The sequence below is a fragment of the Simochromis diagramma genome, unplaced genomic scaffold (assembly GCF_900408965.1).
Source record: "Simochromis diagramma unplaced genomic scaffold, fSimDia1.1 OVJJ01000305.1, whole genome shotgun sequence".
In the NCBI taxonomy this organism is placed as follows: Eukaryota; Metazoa; Chordata; class Actinopteri; order Cichliformes; family Cichlidae; genus Simochromis; species Simochromis diagramma.
The window spans coordinates 2,493,902-2,515,316 of NW_024387169.1; the positions used below are offsets into that span (position 1 = coordinate 2,493,902).

At 45.9% G+C, this 21,415-nt stretch overlaps 2 protein-coding genes across 6 annotated transcripts in view; one reads left to right on the forward strand and one right to left on the reverse strand.

Annotated features, from left to right (window-relative positions):
- Positions 1-1,472: 1,472 nt before the first annotated feature.
- qrsl1 (glutaminyl-tRNA amidotransferase subunit QRSL1) lies at positions 1,473-6,390 on the reverse strand. 2 transcript variants are annotated; one of them, XM_040049025.1, is made up of 11 exons: positions 6,279-6,390; positions 4,782-4,941; positions 4,607-4,705; positions 4,426-4,522; positions 3,414-3,575; positions 3,158-3,333; positions 2,883-2,995; positions 2,495-2,687; positions 2,302-2,419; positions 1,991-2,196; positions 1,473-1,751 (listed from the first exon to the last, which is right to left on the reverse strand). In XM_040049025.1, the coding sequence occupies exons 1-11, from the start codon at positions 6,300-6,302 to the stop codon at positions 1,555-1,557; spliced, it is 1,545 nt and encodes a 514-aa protein (XP_039904959.1). In that variant the 5' UTR covers positions 6,303-6,390; the 3' UTR covers positions 1,473-1,554. The 2 variants fall into 2 exon arrangements, with proteins under 2 accessions (XP_039904959.1, XP_039904960.1); XM_040049026.1 differs by lacking the exon at positions 6,279-6,390 and adding an exon at positions 5,384-5,502.
- Positions 6,391-6,620: 230 nt separating this feature from the next.
- The window catches only part of rtn4ip1 (reticulon 4 interacting protein 1), a 30,950-nt gene continuing 16,155 nt past the window's right edge, over positions 6,621-21,415 (forward strand). For all 4 annotated transcript variants that reach the window (XM_040049029.1, XM_040049030.1, XM_040049027.1 and 1 more), the window contains exons 1-7: positions 6,621-6,924; positions 11,048-11,199; positions 12,405-12,473; positions 18,719-18,843; positions 20,193-20,241; positions 20,671-20,807; positions 20,883-21,066. In XM_040049029.1, coding sequence (XP_039904963.1) covers positions 6,642-6,924; positions 11,048-11,199; positions 12,405-12,473; positions 18,719-18,843; positions 20,193-20,241; positions 20,671-20,807; positions 20,883-21,066 — 999 coding nt within the window. In that variant the 5' untranslated portion in view covers positions 6,621-6,641. The remainder of the gene's footprint in view (positions 6,925-11,047; positions 11,200-12,404; positions 12,474-18,718; positions 18,844-20,192; positions 20,242-20,670; positions 20,808-20,882; positions 21,067-21,415) is intronic.

Here is a 21,415-nt window from a genome sequence, read left to right on the forward strand (position 1 = left end):
TGTCTAACAATCACCAAAGAACTCCAGGAAAACTGGTCAGGATCAGGTGAAGAAGACGGGGGATGCTCCTCCAGCTCCCAGCACTAAGTGGCTGACGGGACAGATTTCACTCTGCACTCAAATTAACCCAAACTCTAAGTAATTCTGAGACAGTCATTTGTGATGCACAAAGAGCCCGAAGAGCATTGATCAGTACATGCATGCATACTAGGCTGATTATGAAATCTTTGTTTATTAATTTCCTTCCTGTTTGTACAGAATTATGACGACACTGCGATAGACTTACAGCCTGCACGTACTTCTCTCACTGCTACACTGAACTATTATGAATCATTATTATCAGGATGTCCCAAAAAACTCCATAAAAATGCTGCAGCAAGAGTCCTGACAGGGACTAGAAAGAGAGAGCAGATTTCTCCTGCATTGGCTTCCTGTTAAATCCAGAATTCAAAATCCTGCTCCTCACATACAAAGTCTTAAATAATCAGGCCCCATCTTATCTTAATGACCTTGTAGTACCATATCACCCTATTAGAGCACTTCGCTCTCGCTCTGCAGGCCTACTTGTTGTTCCTAGAGTATTTAAAAGTAGAATGGGAGGCAGAGCCTTCAGTTTTCAGGCCCCTCTTCTGTGGAACCAGCTTCCAGTTTGGATTCGGGAGACAGACACTATCTCTACTTTCAAGATTAGGCTTCAAACTTTCCTTTTTGCTGAAGCATATAGTTAGGGCTGGACCAGGTGACCCTGAATCCTCCCTTAGTTATGCTGTGGGAGGATTCCCATGATGCATTGAGCTTTTCCTCGTCATTCTGTGTTTATGTGTTAAGATTAATCTCTGGCTTTTGTCACGTCTCTCTGCCTTCAGACTAAAGGGTCGTGGGAGAAGGCTGCGCCTGGTTCGTGATGTAGTTGCTCCAGGACTGCAACGTGACACAGAGGTTCTACAACCTCGCTGTTAAACAGGAAACCAGAAGAAACCAGTTAGCGACCAGTTGGCTTGAGTGCTCTTTGGCAAAGAGACTCATCACAAATGAGTTGTGAGTATATTTGAATCTGCCCGTTTATAAATTAGATGGAAATGATGTGAAAACCTTCAGAGTGACTGCAGAAGGTCCAAACTGGGCAACATCTGTGTGGAGACGATCGCTGTGTGAACAAAGCCTCATGGCGCTGCTCGCTCAGCCTCTGGGTAACCATTTGGTCACCAAAGCTACTTGCAACATGCTGGGCAACCGTTGTTTCTTAGGAGTTAGATATTGCTTCTCTATTTTTACTCTCGTGTGGCTGTTAGCCAACTTTCCTCTGATTGGCTATAGAAGATATAAAGAGCAGGTGGGAGGGGCTTGAGATACCAGACATGGCCATATTAGGCAGCCACTCATACAGATACGAGAGCCAAGCTGTTTAAACTGAGCGTCCCTATGGATCCTAAGAATGTCCTGAAAGGCTGAGGAGTAAAAAAAAGACCTTAGAACAAATGCATGTGTTTATTAGCACGACAAATAAATTCAGCTGTGACAGACAGTCAAGGTAACGGAGAAGCTTCAAGCTCCTCACGCAGCTCCCGTCTGCTCCCGTCTCGTCATTCCCGAGTCCTCAAAGTCACTGATGGAGGGGAAACCAACCCTCTGCTCGATCCACTGGGCCACGCTGAGCAGCTTCCGGTCTTGGAGAGCGGGAGCTATGAGCTGTAGGCCAATGGGAAGGCCCCGTCTCGACAAAGCCGTCGGCACAGAGACTGCAGGGAGACCTGGTGTGCAGAGAGAGAGAGAGAGAGTTGAGAGAAGCTGGATGCTCTTTCTAAGTCACAGAGTGAACAGAGAACGCCGCTTCGGCTCAAAAACACCAGTTTCATTTCACTTCATGTGCAGGAGGGAAACGAGAAGCAGCTTCTTAAGCTCCTCAGTTACAGGTGTGCATGGTGTGCTTATCCCCAACATATTTAAATGCTCCTCCCACACTTCCTCTGCATGCAGCTTCAGGGCCTACCTGCCATGTTGGCGGGCTGCGTGAAGACGTCTTCCTGTGCGCTGCGCGTTCGGTTATCTTCCTGAGTGAAGTCGTGGTAACGAGCCGCATCCGTCAGCGTGGTGGGCGTCAGCAGTACATCGACACCAGAGCTGAACACGTGCTGGAAGTCATTCGCGATGAGCCGGCGAACTTTCTGAGCCTTCACAAAGTAGTGCTGGTAGTTCCTGAGGGAAAATAAAAGGACGCGATTATTCTTTAGAAAAAGATCGAGAGATGGAGAGGATCACAGGATCCCTCCATGGCTCGGAAACACGACGGCTCAGTCTCACCGTTTTAGCAGGAAGTAGTTCCCAGACAGAATCCTCCCTCTGACGACGTCGTTGAAGCCCTCGTGCCTGCTCGAGGCGTACATGACCTCTGTCGAGGTGTCCATCTGGCTGCGGTGGCCTGCTGGCAGAGTCAGACTTCATCACATCCGCTATAAGAAGTGCCAAACCCACACACCACAGCACGATTCATTACCGTATTCTAGGCCGTCAAACCGGGCCATGTTGGACGCCACCTCGGCGTGGCACAGGACGTGGTAGCACACGATGGAGTACTGCGTATGGGGGAGCGACACTCGCTCCACCCGCGCTCCAGCTTCCTCAAACAAGTCGGCCACGCTGCTCCACTGGGCCAGAGTCTCCTCGGAGAGGCCCGGGGCGTGATACTCCTGATGTGCAGCACAGGAGAGACGGAACAACAGCTCAACATGTTGTTCATACTCGACTTTCATCTACCTGCCTTTACAATCAATGCAATCATCTCAGCAGCTTCCATGCTAAGGTTCATCTCAGTGCTGACCTCAATATTCACTCCTGCAAAGTAATATGTTGGCGTGTAATGCTGAGGTAGTTTTTAGTGTCACCTTAGGGATGCCCACACAGATGTTCTTAACATCAAAGTCTTCAGGAAGCTCTGTTAGTGATGAAGGGGCGGGAACTGTTGTTGAATCTCTGACGTCGAGGCCTTGGAGGATACCTACACGACAACATAATCCCAGGTGAGTCGTGCCGTTTGGCCGATGTGCTGCGAAATGAGACAGCTGCAGTTTCCTTTAGAGCGGCAGACATTCTTATTCAGACATTCTTAATCATAGAGCTGCTGCGTGTTGATGTCCAGGGTCACCTGGGGGATTCTCACCTAAGACGACGGCCGCATCGTTCACGCTGCGTGTCATTATGCCTGGGACGTCCATGGAGTTAACGAGGGGGATGAGACCGTGTCTGGACAGCAGACCATACGTGGGCTTCAGGGCCACGACGCCACACAACGACCCGGGGTTTCGTGTGGATCCGCCCGTGTCTGAACCCAAAGCTCTGCCAAGAAGAGCATCACATGTAAACACGGAGATCCTGACAGTCTTACTGAAGACGAGAGCCCGAACGAGTCTCCTCACAGGTAGCTGGTGAGCGAGGCCACAGCTGCGGCGCTTCCACCTGAACTGCCTCCAGTGACGACCCAGTCAGAGTCCGGGTCTGCCTTCGTCCGCTCTCTGTAGGGCGCGGCGTAACCCCAGGGGTTCTTTACGGCGCCGAAAGCACCATCAGTACTGCCCGCACTGCGAGGAAAACAAACGGATCCATATGAGAAAAACTGCAGCTCACCTGCAGAATTCACAGAAATCTTTTTTGTAACCTTTGTTTGTTCAGTGAATTTATCTTTTTAACCACATTTTGATTCCTCCTCACACGAGAATGCTGTGAGTCAGCGCTACACAAAGATGGAGTTTGCAAGTATAACTTAGATGGAACCGGGATGAACATTTTGAATCATGTCCAAAGAACCTGAACAACACCAGCAGGGCAACATGCATGACAACGCACGGCGCCTTGCAGTCATTCAGGCTTCATGACTCTGACAATTCCCAAACAGTAATTTTCCTGGTATGTAGTTTAGTGTTGGATATGAAGATTTTCCCACCAAAACCCTTATTTTTCATAATCTGATGATGTAAACAGCTCAACAATACAGACCGACAGGACAGAAGGATCCACATGTAACTCCACAATGACTAGAAAATGAGCCAGGAGGCATCACATGTAGGCACAAAGGTCACCTTTCATCTGCTCTAACTTGTTCTGAGCAGCCACTTATCTCACATGCTGATATGAGCCTGCAAAGTTTACCCAGAATGCACTTTGTCACATTTCCTCCAGATCAAAGATCCAGTTTAACCTCCCAGTGCTGGTTTCTGTTCCTCTACATCAGAAACATTAAACTGCTGCAGTTTGTTCACACTGTGGTCGATCCATCGCACAGACGACCAGTTCGTTAGTCTGACTCTGCGCTTAGACTGCAACACTTGATGTAGGTGTGAACGGATTTGGTTGCAGATTTTAACAACACTTAAATGTTCAGTCCTGACATCTCTTCTACTTTAATCAAAAATGCTGCAAAAACTCAGTTACCCCATTGCAAACTCATCCATGTTGGTCTTCCCCATTAAAACTGCCCCCTGGTCGAGGAGTTTCTGGACCACTGTGGCGTTATAAGGAGGAGTGTAGTCTGCAGGAAAAGCAGGATATATAAGTATTGGGCTGCAATGGAGTGGAAAAACAAGTTGTTTTTATTACCCCACTTCACACAGACCTTTAAGCATCCTGGAGGCACATGTGGTCCTGATATTCTCCGTGCAGAAATTATCCTTGACAGCAAACGGGATTCCATCCAGAGGACCTTTGGGCACACCTGAAGGTAGAAGAGATCAAGCAGTGACACCCGAGTCACACGGAACCAAATCGAGCCCGGCTCGAGATGTCCTCACCTCGCTGCAGTCTGCGTTCTGCCTGCTGAGCCTGCTCCAGAGCACGCTGCTCTGTCACCGTGATGTAAGCGTTCAGGTGCTGCGTTTTCCTGATGCGATTCAGGCATTTTCTGCAGAGCTCTGTTGGAGAGATTCGTCCCTCCCGCAGCGCTGAAGACACCTGAAGAACGACGATGAAACAGCAGAGCTGGAATCAAACTCGTGCATTTTATTAATAACATTACAGTATCACAAAGAAACTACATCGAAGCTTTTTTTAACCATGACAGTGAAGCAGCAAGAAGAATCAACGCAAGACTGCACATTCAACAGCAGACAGAACAGGCCGATACAGACACAACACAGTGCAGACACAGCAGACTGCTGTTCTGTGGGGGACAGATGGACTGGGAGACTCCCGTGTTTCTTATATATTGCAGTCGATATATAGGAGAAAGATGCATAGCAGTGAGAATGTATGCTAATGATACTGCCTAAGGGAAGCATGTATAATGTAAACAGAATTGGTCCCAGCACTGAACCCTGTGGAACTCCAGACTCTCCATTTACATGAACAAATTAGAATCTGTTAGTGTTTCCTCTTCTTCTGCTTTTTCACTCACCATGTGTTTTTACACCTCACTGAATTTAACCATGAGTTATTAATAATCTCTGGCTCTCTTCCACAGCGCGTCTCACCCCAACCAGTCACAGCAGATGGCTGCCCCTCCCTAAGCTTGGAGATGCCGGAGGTGAGCGCTTGCTCACAGGTGTCATGTGACTGTTGGGGTTTCTGTTTCCTCTGTATAACTGTATGGTCTCGACCTTACAGTATAAAGCAGCTTGAGGCAACTGTTGTTGTGATTTTCTGCTGTATAAATAAAGTTGAATTGAAAATGTCCTTCACGACATCCATCATCGTCTGAGGTTTTCCGCTTTTCCTCCTGCCTGCAGCTCCATCTTCATCTTCCTTTCTCCAAGATATCCTCTCTCCCTCCTCGGCAGATGTCCAAACCCTCTCAGCCTCTCCCCTCTAACTCTGAGTCCCTCTGATGGACTCGCATCTAATCTTCGCCATCCTGCTCACTCCCAGAGAACATCTAAATACCTTCAGCTGTCTTTTTGTCATTGCCATCGTCTCCAAACCATACACCATAGCATGCCTTCATTTCACAAATGTGCTCTGACCCCCACTGCTGTCTGTGATCCACAGTGCTCTGCGCTTCTCCATCAACATGATGCTCGCTGACCACCTGTCTGTTGTTCCTGCAGCTTTCTCATGTAATAAAGACGTCATTACAAAGCGGCACAAACGGGCTTCATTCGTTATAAACATGTTGCATATCTCAAAATGAAACCGCCGCTATTCTCAGCTATGCCTTCATGCTACCTGTACGCGTTTTAGTGGCTGCTAACGCGTCACTGCGTGCTGTCTGATGACGATGATTCGTCGTCTGTCTGATGAAGACTTCGTGTGTCGGTGAGTCGCTGCGCGGCACAGACACTGCCGTCACTGACCTGCTTTATCGTCCGACTCAGCATCTCGGAGCACCTTTCACTTTACAAACAACCTTCCTGCAGAGAACGGCCTCTGCGAGCCGCCATGTTTGTTTCCTCTAACACGCTTGCCTGTGATTCGACAGCGGTTTAGTAACTCGCGCTCTGATTGGCGGAGACACCGGAGGAGGCAGCCGGTGTTAGGGAAGAGCGGAAGGACGTTTCCACATGAGGATTTTAAGCATTTCCACTTCGTTTAGATGAATGTGAGACTTCCACGTGTGTTTACATGACAGCGAGAGCAGGTAGCGGCAGATTTCAACCAGCTTCACCCTCTAATCTGCGCACGTTGAATGCGCCTGCGCGTCCAGTTGTATTTGTGAGATGCTAAAGATGACTTCTCTGAGACGTTTGGTGCACAGCAGGGTGCTGCTCCACCTGAGCGAGTCTCCAGGTGTGCACAGCTCCCTGCCCAGGTGCGCCAGGCTGCTCAGCACCTCCAGCAGGTGCAGGACTGTCATGCCCGCCTGGGTCATTGATAAATACGGAAGCAATGAGGTCTTACGGTTCACCAAGAACGCCAGCTTTCCCATCATCAACTATCCCAATGAGGTGATTGTCAAGGTGTTTGCAGCAGGACTGAGCCCCATCGACGTCGCCATGAGAGGTGAGCGCGATTCAAGGCTGGCAAACGAGAACAGCAGCCGCACAGCGGTTGTTTTCTGCTCTGTGGTCGAAAAGAGTCAGAATGAGAGTGGCCTCTCCTCCACAAACCGCAGCATATCACTGTGGAAAGTCTGTTTCACAGTTTAAATTTTTGCACGCAGGTGCAAGAAAACACATTGTGATAAATCCGTGGTTCTTATCAGGATGAGCCAGAGGCCCGGGCCCAGCTCCAGGGGCCCCCAGGGCAGCTCTTATAGGCACCGTTAGATAAGATATCATTTACTTATCTGAAAATCACTGCAGCCAAAACAATAAACACAGCCTATAACAGGTGAAAAAAAGAAGCTCAGTAATGGAAAAGTGCACAAAAGGAAGAAGATGAATGAATAAATTAAAACTTTTAAGAGTGGAATAATTTAAAAGAGGAATGAAATGTGCATGACTCACTATGATGATATAAAAACTGTGATTATCACAGAGCTGTTAGTTTAGATCACAGGTGTCAAACTCTGGCCCGCAGCCTAATTACATTTGGCCCGCAGCCTAATTACATTTGGCCCGCGAAGCCATACCAAAATACTATCAGAGCTGGCCTACTGGTATTATACAGCTAATATATATATTGTTTAGTATTAAGCTTTGCTGTTCCATATTCAGTTTTTCAGCTAAACTTGTTTGAGTCCATAAGAAAAGATTCATTCTTATATCTGGAGGAAGATTTTTTTTTTTCAATAAATATTAACGTTAGCCCGCGACTTTGTTCCATTTTGAATTTTGGCCCACTGTGTATTTGAGTTTGACACCCCTGGTTTAGATCATTTCAGCTGAAAGTTTTTCTGAAACATGTCACTGGGATGTGTGTGGTGCACCTCAACCACCTGTTTTTGCACAGCATGATTCTTTTGACCTACTCTGAGCACCAGCATTATTAGAGATATCATATTATCAACCACATGCTTGCACGGATAAAATATACAAACAACAGTGTAATAAAACATGTGATTCTGAGGGGGTTGATGGGAAACTGTTCTTTTGGTTGTTTTCAAATCTAATCAAATCACTTTTATTGTCACATTACATGTGCAGGTACACTGGTACAGTACATGTGAGTGAAATTCTTGTGTGCGAGCTTCACAAGCAACAGAGGTGTGTAAAAATACAATAACATAAGAACAAGCAAATATAAGAATGGCTAAATCTGAGAATTATATGAATAAATATATGTACAATATAAGAGTGTATGCATATTACTGAATGTGTATACTAAATATGTATGTCTACGTGTGTGTACATATGTGTGTGTGTATACATATTTTACAAATTAAATAGAGTAAAATAAATATATAAAATTTACAGAGGTTGGTAGTTGGATATTGTGCAAAACAAGTGGCATTTATATACAGTATGGAGTGCATAATGTTGAAGTTCCAGTAGTGGAGGTGAGGTGTCTATGGAGTGTTCAGCAGTCTGATGGCCTGATGGAAAAAGCTGTCTCTCAGTCTGCTGGTTCGGGACCGGATGCTGCAGAACCTCCTTCCTGATGGAAGTAGTCTGAACAGTTTATGGCTGGGGTGACTGGAGTCCTTGATGATCCTCCCCGCTTTCCTCAGGCACCGCTTCCTGTAGATGTCCTGGAGGGAGGGAAGCTCACCGCCAATTATCCGTTCAGAGCACCGCACTACTCGCTGGAGAGCTTTGCAGTTGTAGGCGGTGCTGTTGCCATACCAGGTGGTGATGCATCCAGTGAGGATGCTCTCAATGGCACAGTGATAGAAGGTCCTGAGGATGTGGGGGCTTGTGCCGAATCTTTTCAGTCTCCTGAGAAAGAAGAGGCGCTGCTGCGCCTTCTTCACTGTTTTGTTTATGTGTACTGACCACGTAAGATCCTCAGCCAGATGTACACCAAGGAAGCGGAAGCTGCTCACTCTCTCCACAGCAGCGCCGCTGATGGTGATGGGGGTGTGTACTTCTCTGCACCTCCAGAAGTCCACTATCAACTCCTTTGTCTTTGCGACGTTGAGGGTGAGATGGTTGTCTTGACACCAGTGGGTCAGGGCGCTGACCTCCTCCCTGTAAGCCGTCTCATCACCGTTGGTGATAAGACCCACCACTGTAGTGTCGTCCGCAAACTTTACAATGATGTTGGAGTTGTTAGTGGCCGTGCAGTCGTAGGTGTAGAGTGAGTACAGGAGAGGGCTCAGTACACACTGAGCACTAGGGCTGCCACGATTAGTCGACTATCACAATCGTCAACGACTGATTTAATAGTCGACTCATCGTTTGAAGCTTTGTAAGATCACAAAAGACGCAGGAATAAGTAGCAGGATTTAAGAGTGTAATAACGGACTGAAACAGAAGATGGCAGCACTGCATGTACAAGGATGCCAGCTGCCGTTAAACCCCGAAGAAGAAGAAGCTGTGTCCCAGAATTCATAGCAGCCCAGCTCAGTTTCCAACAATGGCGGCAGCTAGTTAGTTTTAATATTACTCTTATTACTCTTTCTGGGTCACAAAAAAAATAAACGTTTAACATATATTCAGGCAAGAATGTAGCTGTGTAAACCTCAAATATCTGCTCAGTTTATCAAGACACCAGATATTTTCAAAAGTGCTCTGATAGCTAGCCGGAGGCAAGGCTCACTAGAGCCGTGAGAACAGCGGACTCCGGGAAAATCGTTTTCAAACCCACCGCCATCTTTCGCTACTCAGGTTAAACATATATAAGTCACTTAGATAACTTAAAAATGTTATTGTTTGGCTTTTTTTAGTATTTTATTTGTTCCTGAGTAAATCGGTTTGGCTGAGATTAAAGTTATAGTTTTTACACAGCTGAGTAAATGTCAAGCAGACAACTGATTATCAGAAGTGTGAGATGCTCGAGAATTTACTCCGGTGTCTTGTTATATTTTAGATAGCAAGGAGTTTATTAAATTTCACCAAAACAATCTGCAAATTTCATTAAAATTTAATAAACTATCATCTTGTCTTTATTTTTAGTTAGCACATACCTTAAACACTTAAAGCTGTAAGCTAATGATAGTTATATAAGAGCAGATGCTGCTGGTGCAATAAGCTGTATGGATGCATGATCTGATTAGTCGACTAATCGCAAAAATAATCGGTGACTAGTCAACTATCAAAATAATCGTTTGTGGCAGCCCTAGTGAGCACCAGTGTTCAGTGTGATGGGGGATGAGGTGATGCTGCCCAGTCTGACCACTTGGCGTCTGTCAGACAGGAAGCTAAGGATCCAGCTGCAGAGGGAGCTGCTCAGTCCTAGATCCTGCAGTTTCCTGTCCAGCTTCGAGGGAACGATGGTATTGAATGCTGAGCTGTAATCTACAAACAGCATTCTCACATACGTGTCTCTCTTCTCCAGGTGTGACAGGGCAGTATGTAGTGTAGTAAACCAGTGGTCCCCAACCTTTTTTGCGCCACGGACCGGTTTATGCCCGACAATATTTTCACGGTCTTTAAGGTGTCGCGGATAAATACAACAAAATAAAACTAGTACCGGTACCGAAAAAAAGAAGATTTATTCATAATACACGTGAAAAGACCCAGGAAAACAGAGTTAACGATAAAAACGATAACAAAATAATGCTGAAAACCGATAAAAACCCTGAAAACCATACATTTCACACCTGAGCCTCAACTCTCGCGGCCCGGTACCAAACGACTCATGGACCGGTCCGAGGCCCGGGGGTTGGGGACCGCTGATGTAAACACTCCAGCCAACCGTCTACTCTATCTGCTGTATCTGAGTAAAGCTTCAGTATGATAAACTTCATCTGTGACCTCTGTACTTTCAAAACGCTCTGTGAAGTAGAAGAGGACCGAGAACGGATCCTTGAGGAGCTGCACGCGTGAATTTGAAAGTAGTAATAATTATAGGAAGTTTGAAGAGGAAGTTTTGGATTCATGCTCCTTTTAATTATGTTGCTAAGTTACTTTAAGAGACACTTTAGGACTGAGGGGCAGGATAAAGGATTAATTTGAACTGTCCAAGAATGAAAATGTGGAGCTGAAAATTACAGTTGGTGAATTACTTTGACGTCCCAGTACAAACATTCATAAACAGCATTAAATCTTTATGTAATAATCATAAACTCTTTCCCCGTCAGGTGGCTACGGCGCAGCTACGTTGTCCATGAAGAGAGATCCTTTGAACATCAAGCAGTCGGGCAGTGAGTTTCCTCTCGTTCTGGGCCGGGATGTGTCCGGGGTCATCATGGAGTGCGGCCTGGACGTGAAGCACTTCAGAGAGGGGGACGAGGTAAAGACGAGAGGTGTACGCACAGAGAGCAGAATCCAATTAACTGTGATTCTTCACGGCTGCCGTCAACAAACCCTTTTAAGAGAGAAAATTCAGAAGGCCTCAGGTTTTCCTCTACGCTGTGCTGCTGCTCTCAGAAAGAACACAACCTTCCTACAAGTTGGCAACATTGCTGACCCGGAAACAATTCCCTGATCTGCTGAAGTCAGTGTTTTTGTTTCTGTGTTAATTTAATCTGACAGTGTTGCACTTGCTAATGGTGCTAACAATCTCAGTGGGCGTGGCAGAGCCCGTGTGATTGGCTACATCCACCTTCAGAGAAACCAGTACAACTTGATCCCAATAGACTTTTATTGGTCGAACATTTGGTTCTGCACTTACGGCATTCATACCTTAACGCGAACACAGTTGTTTTCATCTCTCGCTTTTTTTCTTCCCCTCTCTTTGAAAGAGTAACATAACATTGGCTCCACAGCAAACGGTGTTCAAATGCAAGCGGATGAATCCTGGTGAGGGACATCCATATATGCGATTCAAGTTTTTCTAGTTTGGAAAGAAACAACAACTAATTATTAGTTTTAGTCAGCATCCGGCTGGCATCAGCCCTCATGAGGCTCCTGGCGTGTGAAATATATTTTACTTTCATCTTCACACTGCGCTGCCCCACAAATATCACAAAGGAAATGAGAGGAAACGTCACACCTTCATAAGTTTGTGAGGATAAACTGTTATCAGTCATAACATCTGGCTTGTTCTCCATTTTGGTAACAATACCTCAAAAGGTCACAAATGCTCTTTAAATGCTGCATTTTTAAAAAATGTGCTTTTATTTCCTTCTGGGACCTTTCAGTTCACAGCTCCATTTTTATCTTATCACCACCCGTGTTGGTCAAGTTACTTGAAAAAAGTAATTATTTACTAGTTATTGATTACTTCTCAAAGAAGGTATTTCATTACTTCAAAAGTAAGGTTAGGGTTCAAAAGTAATTAGTTACTTTATTACTTAGTTTAGTGTGTGTGTTTGTGTGTGTGTGTAGGTGTGTGTGCGCTGTGACTTTAAATGTACTGTATTTTTTAACACCCATGAAGTCATTCTGCTTTTTTTACCACATCCGTAACCGTTTCCCAGAGGAGCACATGTGTGAAGTTTCTCTGAACTAGCTGCACAGAAATGCAGATTTGAGCCGTTTGTGTGTCGTCCTCAGGTTTGGGCGGCGATCCCGCCGTGGAAACAGGGCAGCCTGGCGGAGTTTGTGTTGCTGAGCGCCAACGAGGTAATGCTCAGCGTTATGTATTTAAAATACATAAATGTCTCATTTCTCCTGTTTGTGAAGTGGAAACTTTCATCAGTGTCAGTTCTGCAGAAACAGTTTCCTTATTTATTTAGATTTTTGTTTGTTACACAGTTTAAGTTTCAACATCAGTGTGAAAAAAACAAAACAAAATAAACTAAACTGACAGACGGTGATGGTCAGTGAAAGTTAAACTGAAGGTTTTTAGATAAACTCACGGGCACGTCACTGCAACCCCCCCCTGGCTTCTGCTCCACGGCTGCTGAGTGACCCCTCATCTGGGACTCTCGTCAGCTCTTTCGGGATAGTGGCGCAGCTGCCCCTCTGTTGGTCTTCCTTGGTCTCTTGTGTTCTGAGGGCCTCTGGATGTCTGGAGTTTTGATCTCCACCAGTAGGCAACTTCACCCGTTGCCTACTGGTGGTGGTCAGAGGGCCCGGTGGCGCAGCCTCGCCTCTGTCAGTGCGCCCCAGGGTGGCTACAACATAGCTTGCCATCACCAGTGTGTGAGTGTGTGTGTGGATGACTGTGTAAAGCGCTTTGGGGTCCTTAGGGACTAGTAAAGCGCTATACAAATACCATTTACCATTCATCTCAACTGGCTCCTTTCGATGTGGAGGAGCAGCGGTTCTACTCTGAGCCCCTCCCGGATGGCTGAACTTCTCACCCTATTTCTAAGGGAGAGGCCACCCTTCGGAGGAAGCTCATTTCCGCCGCTTGTATCCGTGATCTCGTTCTTTCGGTCACTACCCACAGTTCGTGACCATAGGTGAAGTTAGGGACATACAGTGGGGCAAAAAAGTATTTAGTCAGCCACCGATTGTGCAAGTTCCCCCACCTAAAATGATGACAGAGGTCAGTAATTTGCACCAGAGGTACACTTCAACTGTGAGAGACAGAATGTGAAAAAAAAATCCATGAATTCACATGGTAGGATTTGTAAAGAATTTATTCGTAAATCAGGGTGGAAAATAAGTATTTGGTCAATAACAAAAATACAACTCAATACTTTGTAACATAACCTTTGTTGGCAATAACAGAGGTCAAACGTTTACTATAGGTCTTTACCAGGTTTGCACACACAGTAGCTGGTATTTTGGCCCATTCCTCCATGCAGATCTTCTCGAGAGCAGTGATGTTTTGGGGCTGTCGCCGAGCAACACGGACTTTCAACTCCCGCCACAGATTTTCTATGGGGTTGAGGTCTGGAGACTGGCTAGGCCACTCCAGGACTTTCAAATGCTTCTTACGGAGCCACTCCTTTGTTGCCCGGGCGGTGTGTTTTGGATCATTGTCATGTTGGAAGACCCAGCCTTGTTTCATCTTCAAAGTTCTCACTGATGGAAGGAGGTTTTGGCTCAAAATCTCACGATACATGGCCCCATTCATTCTGTCCTTAACACGGATCAGTCGTCCTGTCCCCTTGGCAGAAAAACAGCCCCATAGCATGATGTTTCCACCCCCATGCTTCACAGTAGGTATGGTGTTCTTGGGATGCAACTCGGTAATCTTCTTCCTCCAAACACGACGAGTTGAGTTTATACCAAAAAGTTCTACTTTGGTTTCATCTGACCACATGACATTCTCCCAATCCTCTGCTGTATCATCCATGTGCTCTCTGGCAAACTTCAGACGGGCCTGGACATGCACTGGTGACCAAATAAGTATTTGGTCACCTCAAACAAGGAAAATCTCAGGCCCGTCTGAAGTTTGCCAGAGAGCACATGGATGATACAGCAGAGGATTGGGAGAATGTCATGTGGTCAGATGAAACCAAAGTAGAACTTTTTGGTATAAACTCAACTCGTCGTGTTTGGAGGAAGAAGAATACTGAGTTGCATCCCAAGAACACCATACCTACTGTGAAGCATGGGGGTGGAAACATCATGCTATGGGGCTGTTTTTCTGCCAAGGGGACAGGACGACTGATCCGTGTTAAGGACAGAATGAATGGGGCCATGTATCGTGAGATTTTGAGCCAAAACCTCCTTCCATCAGTGAGAACTTTGAAGATAAAACGAGGCTGGGTCTTCCAACATGACAATGATCCAAAACACACCGCCCGGGCAACAAAGGAGTGGCTCCGTAAGAAGCATTTGAAAGTCCTGGAGTGGCCTAGCCAGTCTCCAGACCTCAACCCCATAGAAAATCTGTGGCGGGAGTTGAAAGTCCGTGTTGCTCGGCGACAGCCCCAAAACATCACTGCTCTCGAGAAGATCTGCATGGAGGAATGGGCCAAAATACCAGCTACTGTGTGTGCAAACCTGGTAAAGACCTATAGTAAACGTTTGACCTCTGTTATTGCCAACAAAGGTTATGTTACAAAGTATTGAGTTGTATTTTTGTTATTGACCAAATACTTATTTTCCACCCTGATTTACGAATAAATTCTTTACAAATCCTACCATGTGGATTCATGGATTTTTTTTTTTTTCACATTCTGTCTCTCACAGTTGAAGTGTACCTCTGGTGCAAATTACTGACCTCTGTCATCATTTTAGGTGGGGGAACTTGCACAATCGGTGGCTGACTAAATACTTTTTTGCCCCACTTTATCGACCGGTAAATTGGGAGCTAAGTGTAAAAGCACCACAACAGACCCGTACAGCGTCAGCAGCACCAATCTGTCCTTCTCCCTGGAGGGATTTAAGTAAGGCGAGATACATAAACTCCTCCACTTGTGGCAAGGACTCATCCCTGACCCAGAGTGGGCACTCCACCCTTTTCCGGCTGAGGACCATGGCCTCAGATTTGGAGGTGCTAATTGTCATTCCCACCGTTTCACACTTGGCTGCGAACTGTGATCGAAGCTGATCCAGTGTTCCACGGCCAGGACGAAAACCGCATTGTTCCTCCTGTATTCAAGGTTTGACTAACATACGGACTCTCCTCTCCAGCACCCTGGCATAGACTTTCCCAGGGAGGCTGAGGCGTGTGATTCCCCTGTAGTTGGAACACACCCTCCGGTCCCCTTTCTTAAAGATGGGGACCACCACCCTGGTCTGCCAATCCAGGGGTACTGCCCCTGATCTCCACGCAACATTGTAGAGGCGTGTCAACCAAGACAGCCCTACAACATCCAGAGCCTTCAGGAACTCGGTGTGGACCTCGTCCACACCAGGGGCTCTGCCACCAAGGAGTTGTTTAACTGCCTCAGTGACCTCGCCCCCAGAGATTGGCAGGTCATCCCCCTCATCCCCAGACTCTGCTTCCACCACGGAAGATGTGTCAGTGGGATTGAGGAGGTCCTCGAAGTAGTCCTTCCACCGCCCGACAATTTTCTCAGTCGAAGTCAGCAGAACTCCACCCGCACTATACACAGTGCAGGTAGAACACCATTTTCCCCTCTTGAGTCACATGACGGGTTGCTTTTTCCATGGCCTCTCCGAACTCCTCCCACACACGAGTTTTTGCTTCAGGCACTGCCCGAGCCACCTTCTGCTTAGCCTGTCGGTACCTACCAGCTGCCTCCAGAGTCCCACAGGCTAACCAAGCCCGAGCTCGTTGACTCCCCTCACCTCTGTTGTCCACCACGACAGGCACCAACCACCTTGCGGGCGCAGCTTAGTGCAGCGGCTTCAGCAATGGAGGTGCTGAACATGGTCCATTTGGACTCAATGTCCCCAGTCTTGGAATGCTGTTGAAGCTCTGCCTGAGGTGTGTGTTGAAGTTCTCAAAGACTGGAGCCTCTGCTAGCCTTTCCCAGCACACGCCAGGTCTGTCCAGCATCCTCCCTCACCTGATCCAACTCACCACCAGGTGGTGAGCAGTTGACAGCTCAGCCCATCTCTTTACCCAAGTGTCCCAAAACATATGGCCTCAGGTCTGGTGATACGATTAAAATCCATCATCGACCTGTGGCCTAGAGCGTCCTGGTGCTATGTGCACTTATGGACACTCTTATGTTTGAACATGGTGTTCGTTATGGCCAAACTGTGGTTTGCACAGAAGTCCAACAACAAAACACCGCTCGGGTTCAGCGGTAAACCCGGGGCTCCCCAACCCTGTCCCGGGCAGGATGAACTGTTCCCTCGATGGTCTTGTCATAGTGGTCTTCTGAATCGCTCTTTGTGTGGTCCCTCACCCAGGACCAATTTGCCATGGGAGACCCTACCGGGGGGCAAAAGCCCCCAGACAACGTAGCCCCTGGGATCCCTGGGACACACAAACCCCTCCACCACGATAAGGTAGCGATACTTGGAGGGGCTTCTACTTTTTTAAAGTTTAATTTACTCTGAGTCTATTTTCTTGTAAATGTTCTGGGTTTTTAGCTCATACAGGTGAAGGTTTACTGAGCCTCTGTCTGTTTGTCCTGTCACAGTTCACAAGAACTATAACTCAGTCAGATTTTACATAACGATCTCTGATTGGTCTTAATCTGAATCCTACTCAAGTTCAAGGTCCCATTTGTCACTGTGTAGACGATAAGCTATGAACTGTGATGGGTTTTTTTTTTTTTTTTTAAATCAAATTTCCTTAATACTGTAATCCTGACTTTTTTTTTTTTAGCCCAGTCACCCCCACCTTAATTATTTTGTATGACACCAATACTCCTTTTTACTGCTTCACTTCCTCTAAAATGTAGAGATGAGCTGTTTTCATGATGACTACAGGAAACTGCTGCTCTTATTAACTGCTGCTATTACAGGGAGTGCAGAATTATTAGGCAAGTTGTATTTTTGAGGAATAATTTTATTATTGAACAACAACCATGTTCTCAATGAACCCAAAAAACTCATTAATATCAAAGCTGAATGTTTCTGGAAGTAGTTTTTAGTTTGTTTTTAGTTTTAGCTATTTTAGGGGGATATCTGTGTGTGCAGGTGACTATTACTGTGCAGAATTATTAGGCAACTTAACAAAAAACAAATATATACCCATTTCAATTATTTATTTTCACCAGTGAAACCAATATAACATCTCCACATTCACAAATATACATTTCTGACATTCAAAAACAAAACAAAAACAAATCAGCGACCAATATAGCCACCTTTCTTTGCAAGGACACTCAAAAGCCTGCCATCCATGGATTCTGTCAGTGTTTTGATCTGTTCACCATCAACATTGCGTGCAGCAGCAACCACAGCCTCCCAGACACTGTTCAGAGAGGTGTACTGTTTTCCCTCCTTGTAAATCTCACATTTGATGATGGACCACAGGTTCTCAATGGGGTTCAGATCAGGTGAACAAGGTGGCCATGTCATTAGTTTTTCTTCTTTTATACCCTTTCTTGCCAGCCACGCTGTGGAGTACTTGGACGCGTGTGATGGAGCATTGTCCTGCATGAAAATCATGTTTTCTTGAAGGATGCAGACTTCTTCCTGTACCACTGCTTGAAGAAGGTGTCTTCCAGAAACTGGCAGTAGGACTGGGAGTTGAGCTTGACTCCATCCTCGACCCGAAAAGGCCCCACAAGCTCATCTTTGATGATAGCAGCCCAAACCAGTACTCCACCTCCACCTTGCTGGCGTCTGAGTCGGACTGGAGCTCTCTGCCCTTTACCAATCCAGCCACGGGCCCATCCATCTGGCCCATCAAGACTCACTCTCATTTCATCAGTCCATAAAACCTTAGAAAAATCAGTCTTGAGATATTTCTTGGCCCAGTCTTGACGTTTCAGCTTGTGTGTCTTGTTCAGTGGTGGTCGTCTTTCAGCCTTTCTTACCTTGGCCATGTCTCTGAGCATTGCACACCTTGTGCTTTTGGGCACTCCAGTGATGTTGCAGCTCTGAAATATGGCCAAACTGGTGGCAAGTGGCATCTTGGCAGCTGCACGCTTGACTTTTCTCAGTTCATGGGCAGTTATTTTGCGCCTTGGTTTTTCCACACGCTTCTTGCGACCCTGTTGACTATTTTGAATGAAACGCTTGATTGTTCGATGATCACGCTTCAGAAGCTTTGCAGTTTTGAGACTGCTGCATCCCTCTGCAAGATATCTCACTATTTTTGACTTTTCTGAGCCTGTCAAGTCCTTCTTTTGACCCATTTTGCCAAAGGAAAGGACGTTGCCTAATAATTATGCACACCTGATATAGGGTGTTGATGTCATTAGACCACACCCCTTCTCATTACAGAGATGCACATCACCTAATATGCTTAATTGGTAGTAGGCTTTCGAGCCTATACAGCTTGGAGTAAGACAACATGCATGAAGAGGATGATGTGGACAAAATACTCATTTGCCTAATAATTCTGCACTCCCTGTATTACTGTTTGTCCTGTTTAGGTGTCCCACAAACCAAAGTGTCTGAGCCACATCGAGGCTGCTGCCATTCCCTACGTGGCAACCACCGCCTGGTCAGCGCTGGTTAATACTGGCGGTCTGAGAAAGGACAACTGTGCCAACAAGAGGTGAGGACATGGAAAGTTTAATCCATCCCAGTGAAGCTCGCCAACTGTTCCTCCTGAGCCCCTTTTAGCTCGCTTATTAAGGCGGGATCTAAAAGGAGCCTCGTAAACTCTAGATGCAAATAATATGATGAGTGAAACAATTTATTTGATTAATTGACCAATCAGACGAGGCCAAAGTCATGCCACCGCCACCCTAATGATTAGTTAATAACATTTAGCCATTTCATCAAATATTACTTCATTCCTCACAAACTGCTTCTGCATCTGTGCTTTTTGTGGCATAAATAACGACACGGTTTAATCTGTCAGGTGCTGTGGCTCATCTGAGGTTGTACTAACCTCATTTTAGAACCTGATAATTATAAAGATATTTTTTATTAAGTCCTGAAATTGGACCGGGTAATGAGCCCTGACCAGTGTGTTTAGAATTTGCACTAATTTAGCTGCAAGACAAAACAGAGGGAAAAATGTCCTTACCCCACATCAGTCTCAGTGTAAATAAAATGAGCCACCGGAAACATACCAATAAACCAGCTACAGCGATGTAACTAACCTGACGCTTGTTTCACCAAAGAGGCCTTTGTTGGGGGTGAGGGGAGGAAGACTGGATGAAAAACACACGAGCAACTGCTGAGTGGAGAAAAGTCAAAGCGTTGTGGACAGTGCAGATTGAGCTATAATAAACAGCTGTATCAGTGCCTGCGCTGCTTCGTGTACCAAGTACCAACAGTGCAACACAGGTGACTGAGTGATGGCCATATCCACCAGGCACCTGCTGACACTTACCTGAAACCCTCATGTGACAATCACGAGGACAAAAACGACCAACTTAGAAATACAATACAAATACGAGCAGAAGGATTGAACCTCGGATCTCATGTTACACAACATGGAAGCATGGAGAGTATTTTTTAACTTCAGGTAAATAAAGTCCTGTTTTAATACATGATGCAGATACATGCAGTCATTTAGAATTATTGTCTTATATTTCTCATATTAGCTGCATTGCATTGACTTTATCCCATTGCAGCTTTGTTTCTATTTGACCAAAGGTTTCTTCTGCTTAATGTTAGCTTACCTGCTAACATGAACACACCTGTATAACAGTTGCCTCCGACCAACACAACCAGCTGCTTTTTAATGTTTGCCTTTATTAATCGGTTTGATAAAAGACAGTTTTCTCGCCCTTATTTTGAAAGTACCTGCAAGCTGAAAGGAGAAAAAATACGTTTTTTTTTCCTTGTAGTTGTTTTTTTCTTTTTTGGGGGGAAAAGTCGCCGGGTTTCCCTTCAGTTGACCAGGTGATTGCTTCGGTTGTCTCCTTCATTGTTTTGGCTTTTCTGTTGCAGGATTTTGATCCTTGGAGGATCTGGAGGAGTGGGAACGTTTGCTGTACAGGTACGCATGAAAAGCTGGACAATAATGACCACTTGTGGTCACCTAAACACTCGACATGTCACAATGAAGTAACGTTTGATCTGAAAAACGCTCACAGGTTAGACGCTCACCTGGTCTCTGGGAAACATTTAATATTTGATTTAAGCACAGTTAACTCTGACGTCTGATCGCAGACGTAAACCGTTAAAAAACAGCCGGAGTTTTTCCACTAGGTAAAAACACATTAAAGCTAAACATGTAAAATATCCTTAAAATCAGCTTAAACACCATCTCTCTTTAAATATTAGAGAGAAAAAAACAACTGCACTTCTTTAGCTTAAAAAGAACAAATTCTTACATTTTTTCTTCATCATGGTTAAAATGAAAAACTAAACATTTGATTTAACCGAAATGAAACTTGTATACAAGTCTGGTGTTGTTCCTGCTCAGATGGTGAAGGCGTGGGGCGCCCACGTGACCGTTACCTGCTCCCAGAACGCCGAGCGGTTCTTAAGGGGGCTCGGGGCGGACCATGTGGTGGACTACACCGCTGGGCCCGTCGAGAAGCCGCTCAGCGCTCTGGAGAAGTAAGCAGACCTCGCTCCGACTGAATCTCTGCCTCCGTTTGTCATCTTGGTCTGATTTACTTTGTTATCTTTAAGGTTCAACCTGATCCTGGATAATGTCGGGGGTGACACGGAGAGTTGGGCGTTGAAGCTGCTGAAGCCGTGGAGCGGCGCCAAGTACGTCACCCTGGTGACGCCGTTCATGCAGAACACCGACAGGCTGGGTGTAGCTGACGGCATGATGCAGTCCGCCGCTACAGTGGCCAGCAAGGCCTTAAAAGTAAGCTTAGATGGAGTTGTTTAGTTTTCTAACTTTCATAGAAACAGGAGGTTTTTTACACTTTGTTTTCTCGGTTGTAGGGTTGGAATATTAAACCAGCGACAGACACATTCAGTGGTGTTTATTTTCAATTTTAACACCTGGGTTTGGGTACAGCTATAGTGGAAGGTTGGCTCGTATCACTGCCCTTGTTCCTGGTGGGGTTCGTACTCCACCACGCCTGCCCTTGGAGTTCTGTTCATAATGTTCATGAGCAAAGGTTGTAGGTGCAGTGGTGTCAGAATCTCGTGGTAGTTTGCAGGGATGAAAAGTTGCACCTTGAAGTTCAAGGTCATGATTCTCCACCAGA

Coding starts and splice junctions, on each gene's coding strand:
- qrsl1 (XM_040049025.1), bottom strand. CDS start 6,302: ATGCTGAGTCGGACGATAAAGCAG. Junction 4,706..4,781: donor AGAACGCAGACTGCAGCGAG/GTGAGGACATCT, acceptor TTCTACCTTCAG/GTGTGCCCAAAGGTCCTCTG. Junction 2,197..2,301: donor AACTACTTCCTGCTAAAACG/GTGAGACTGAGC, acceptor ATTTTCCCTCAG/GAACTACCAGCACTACTTTG.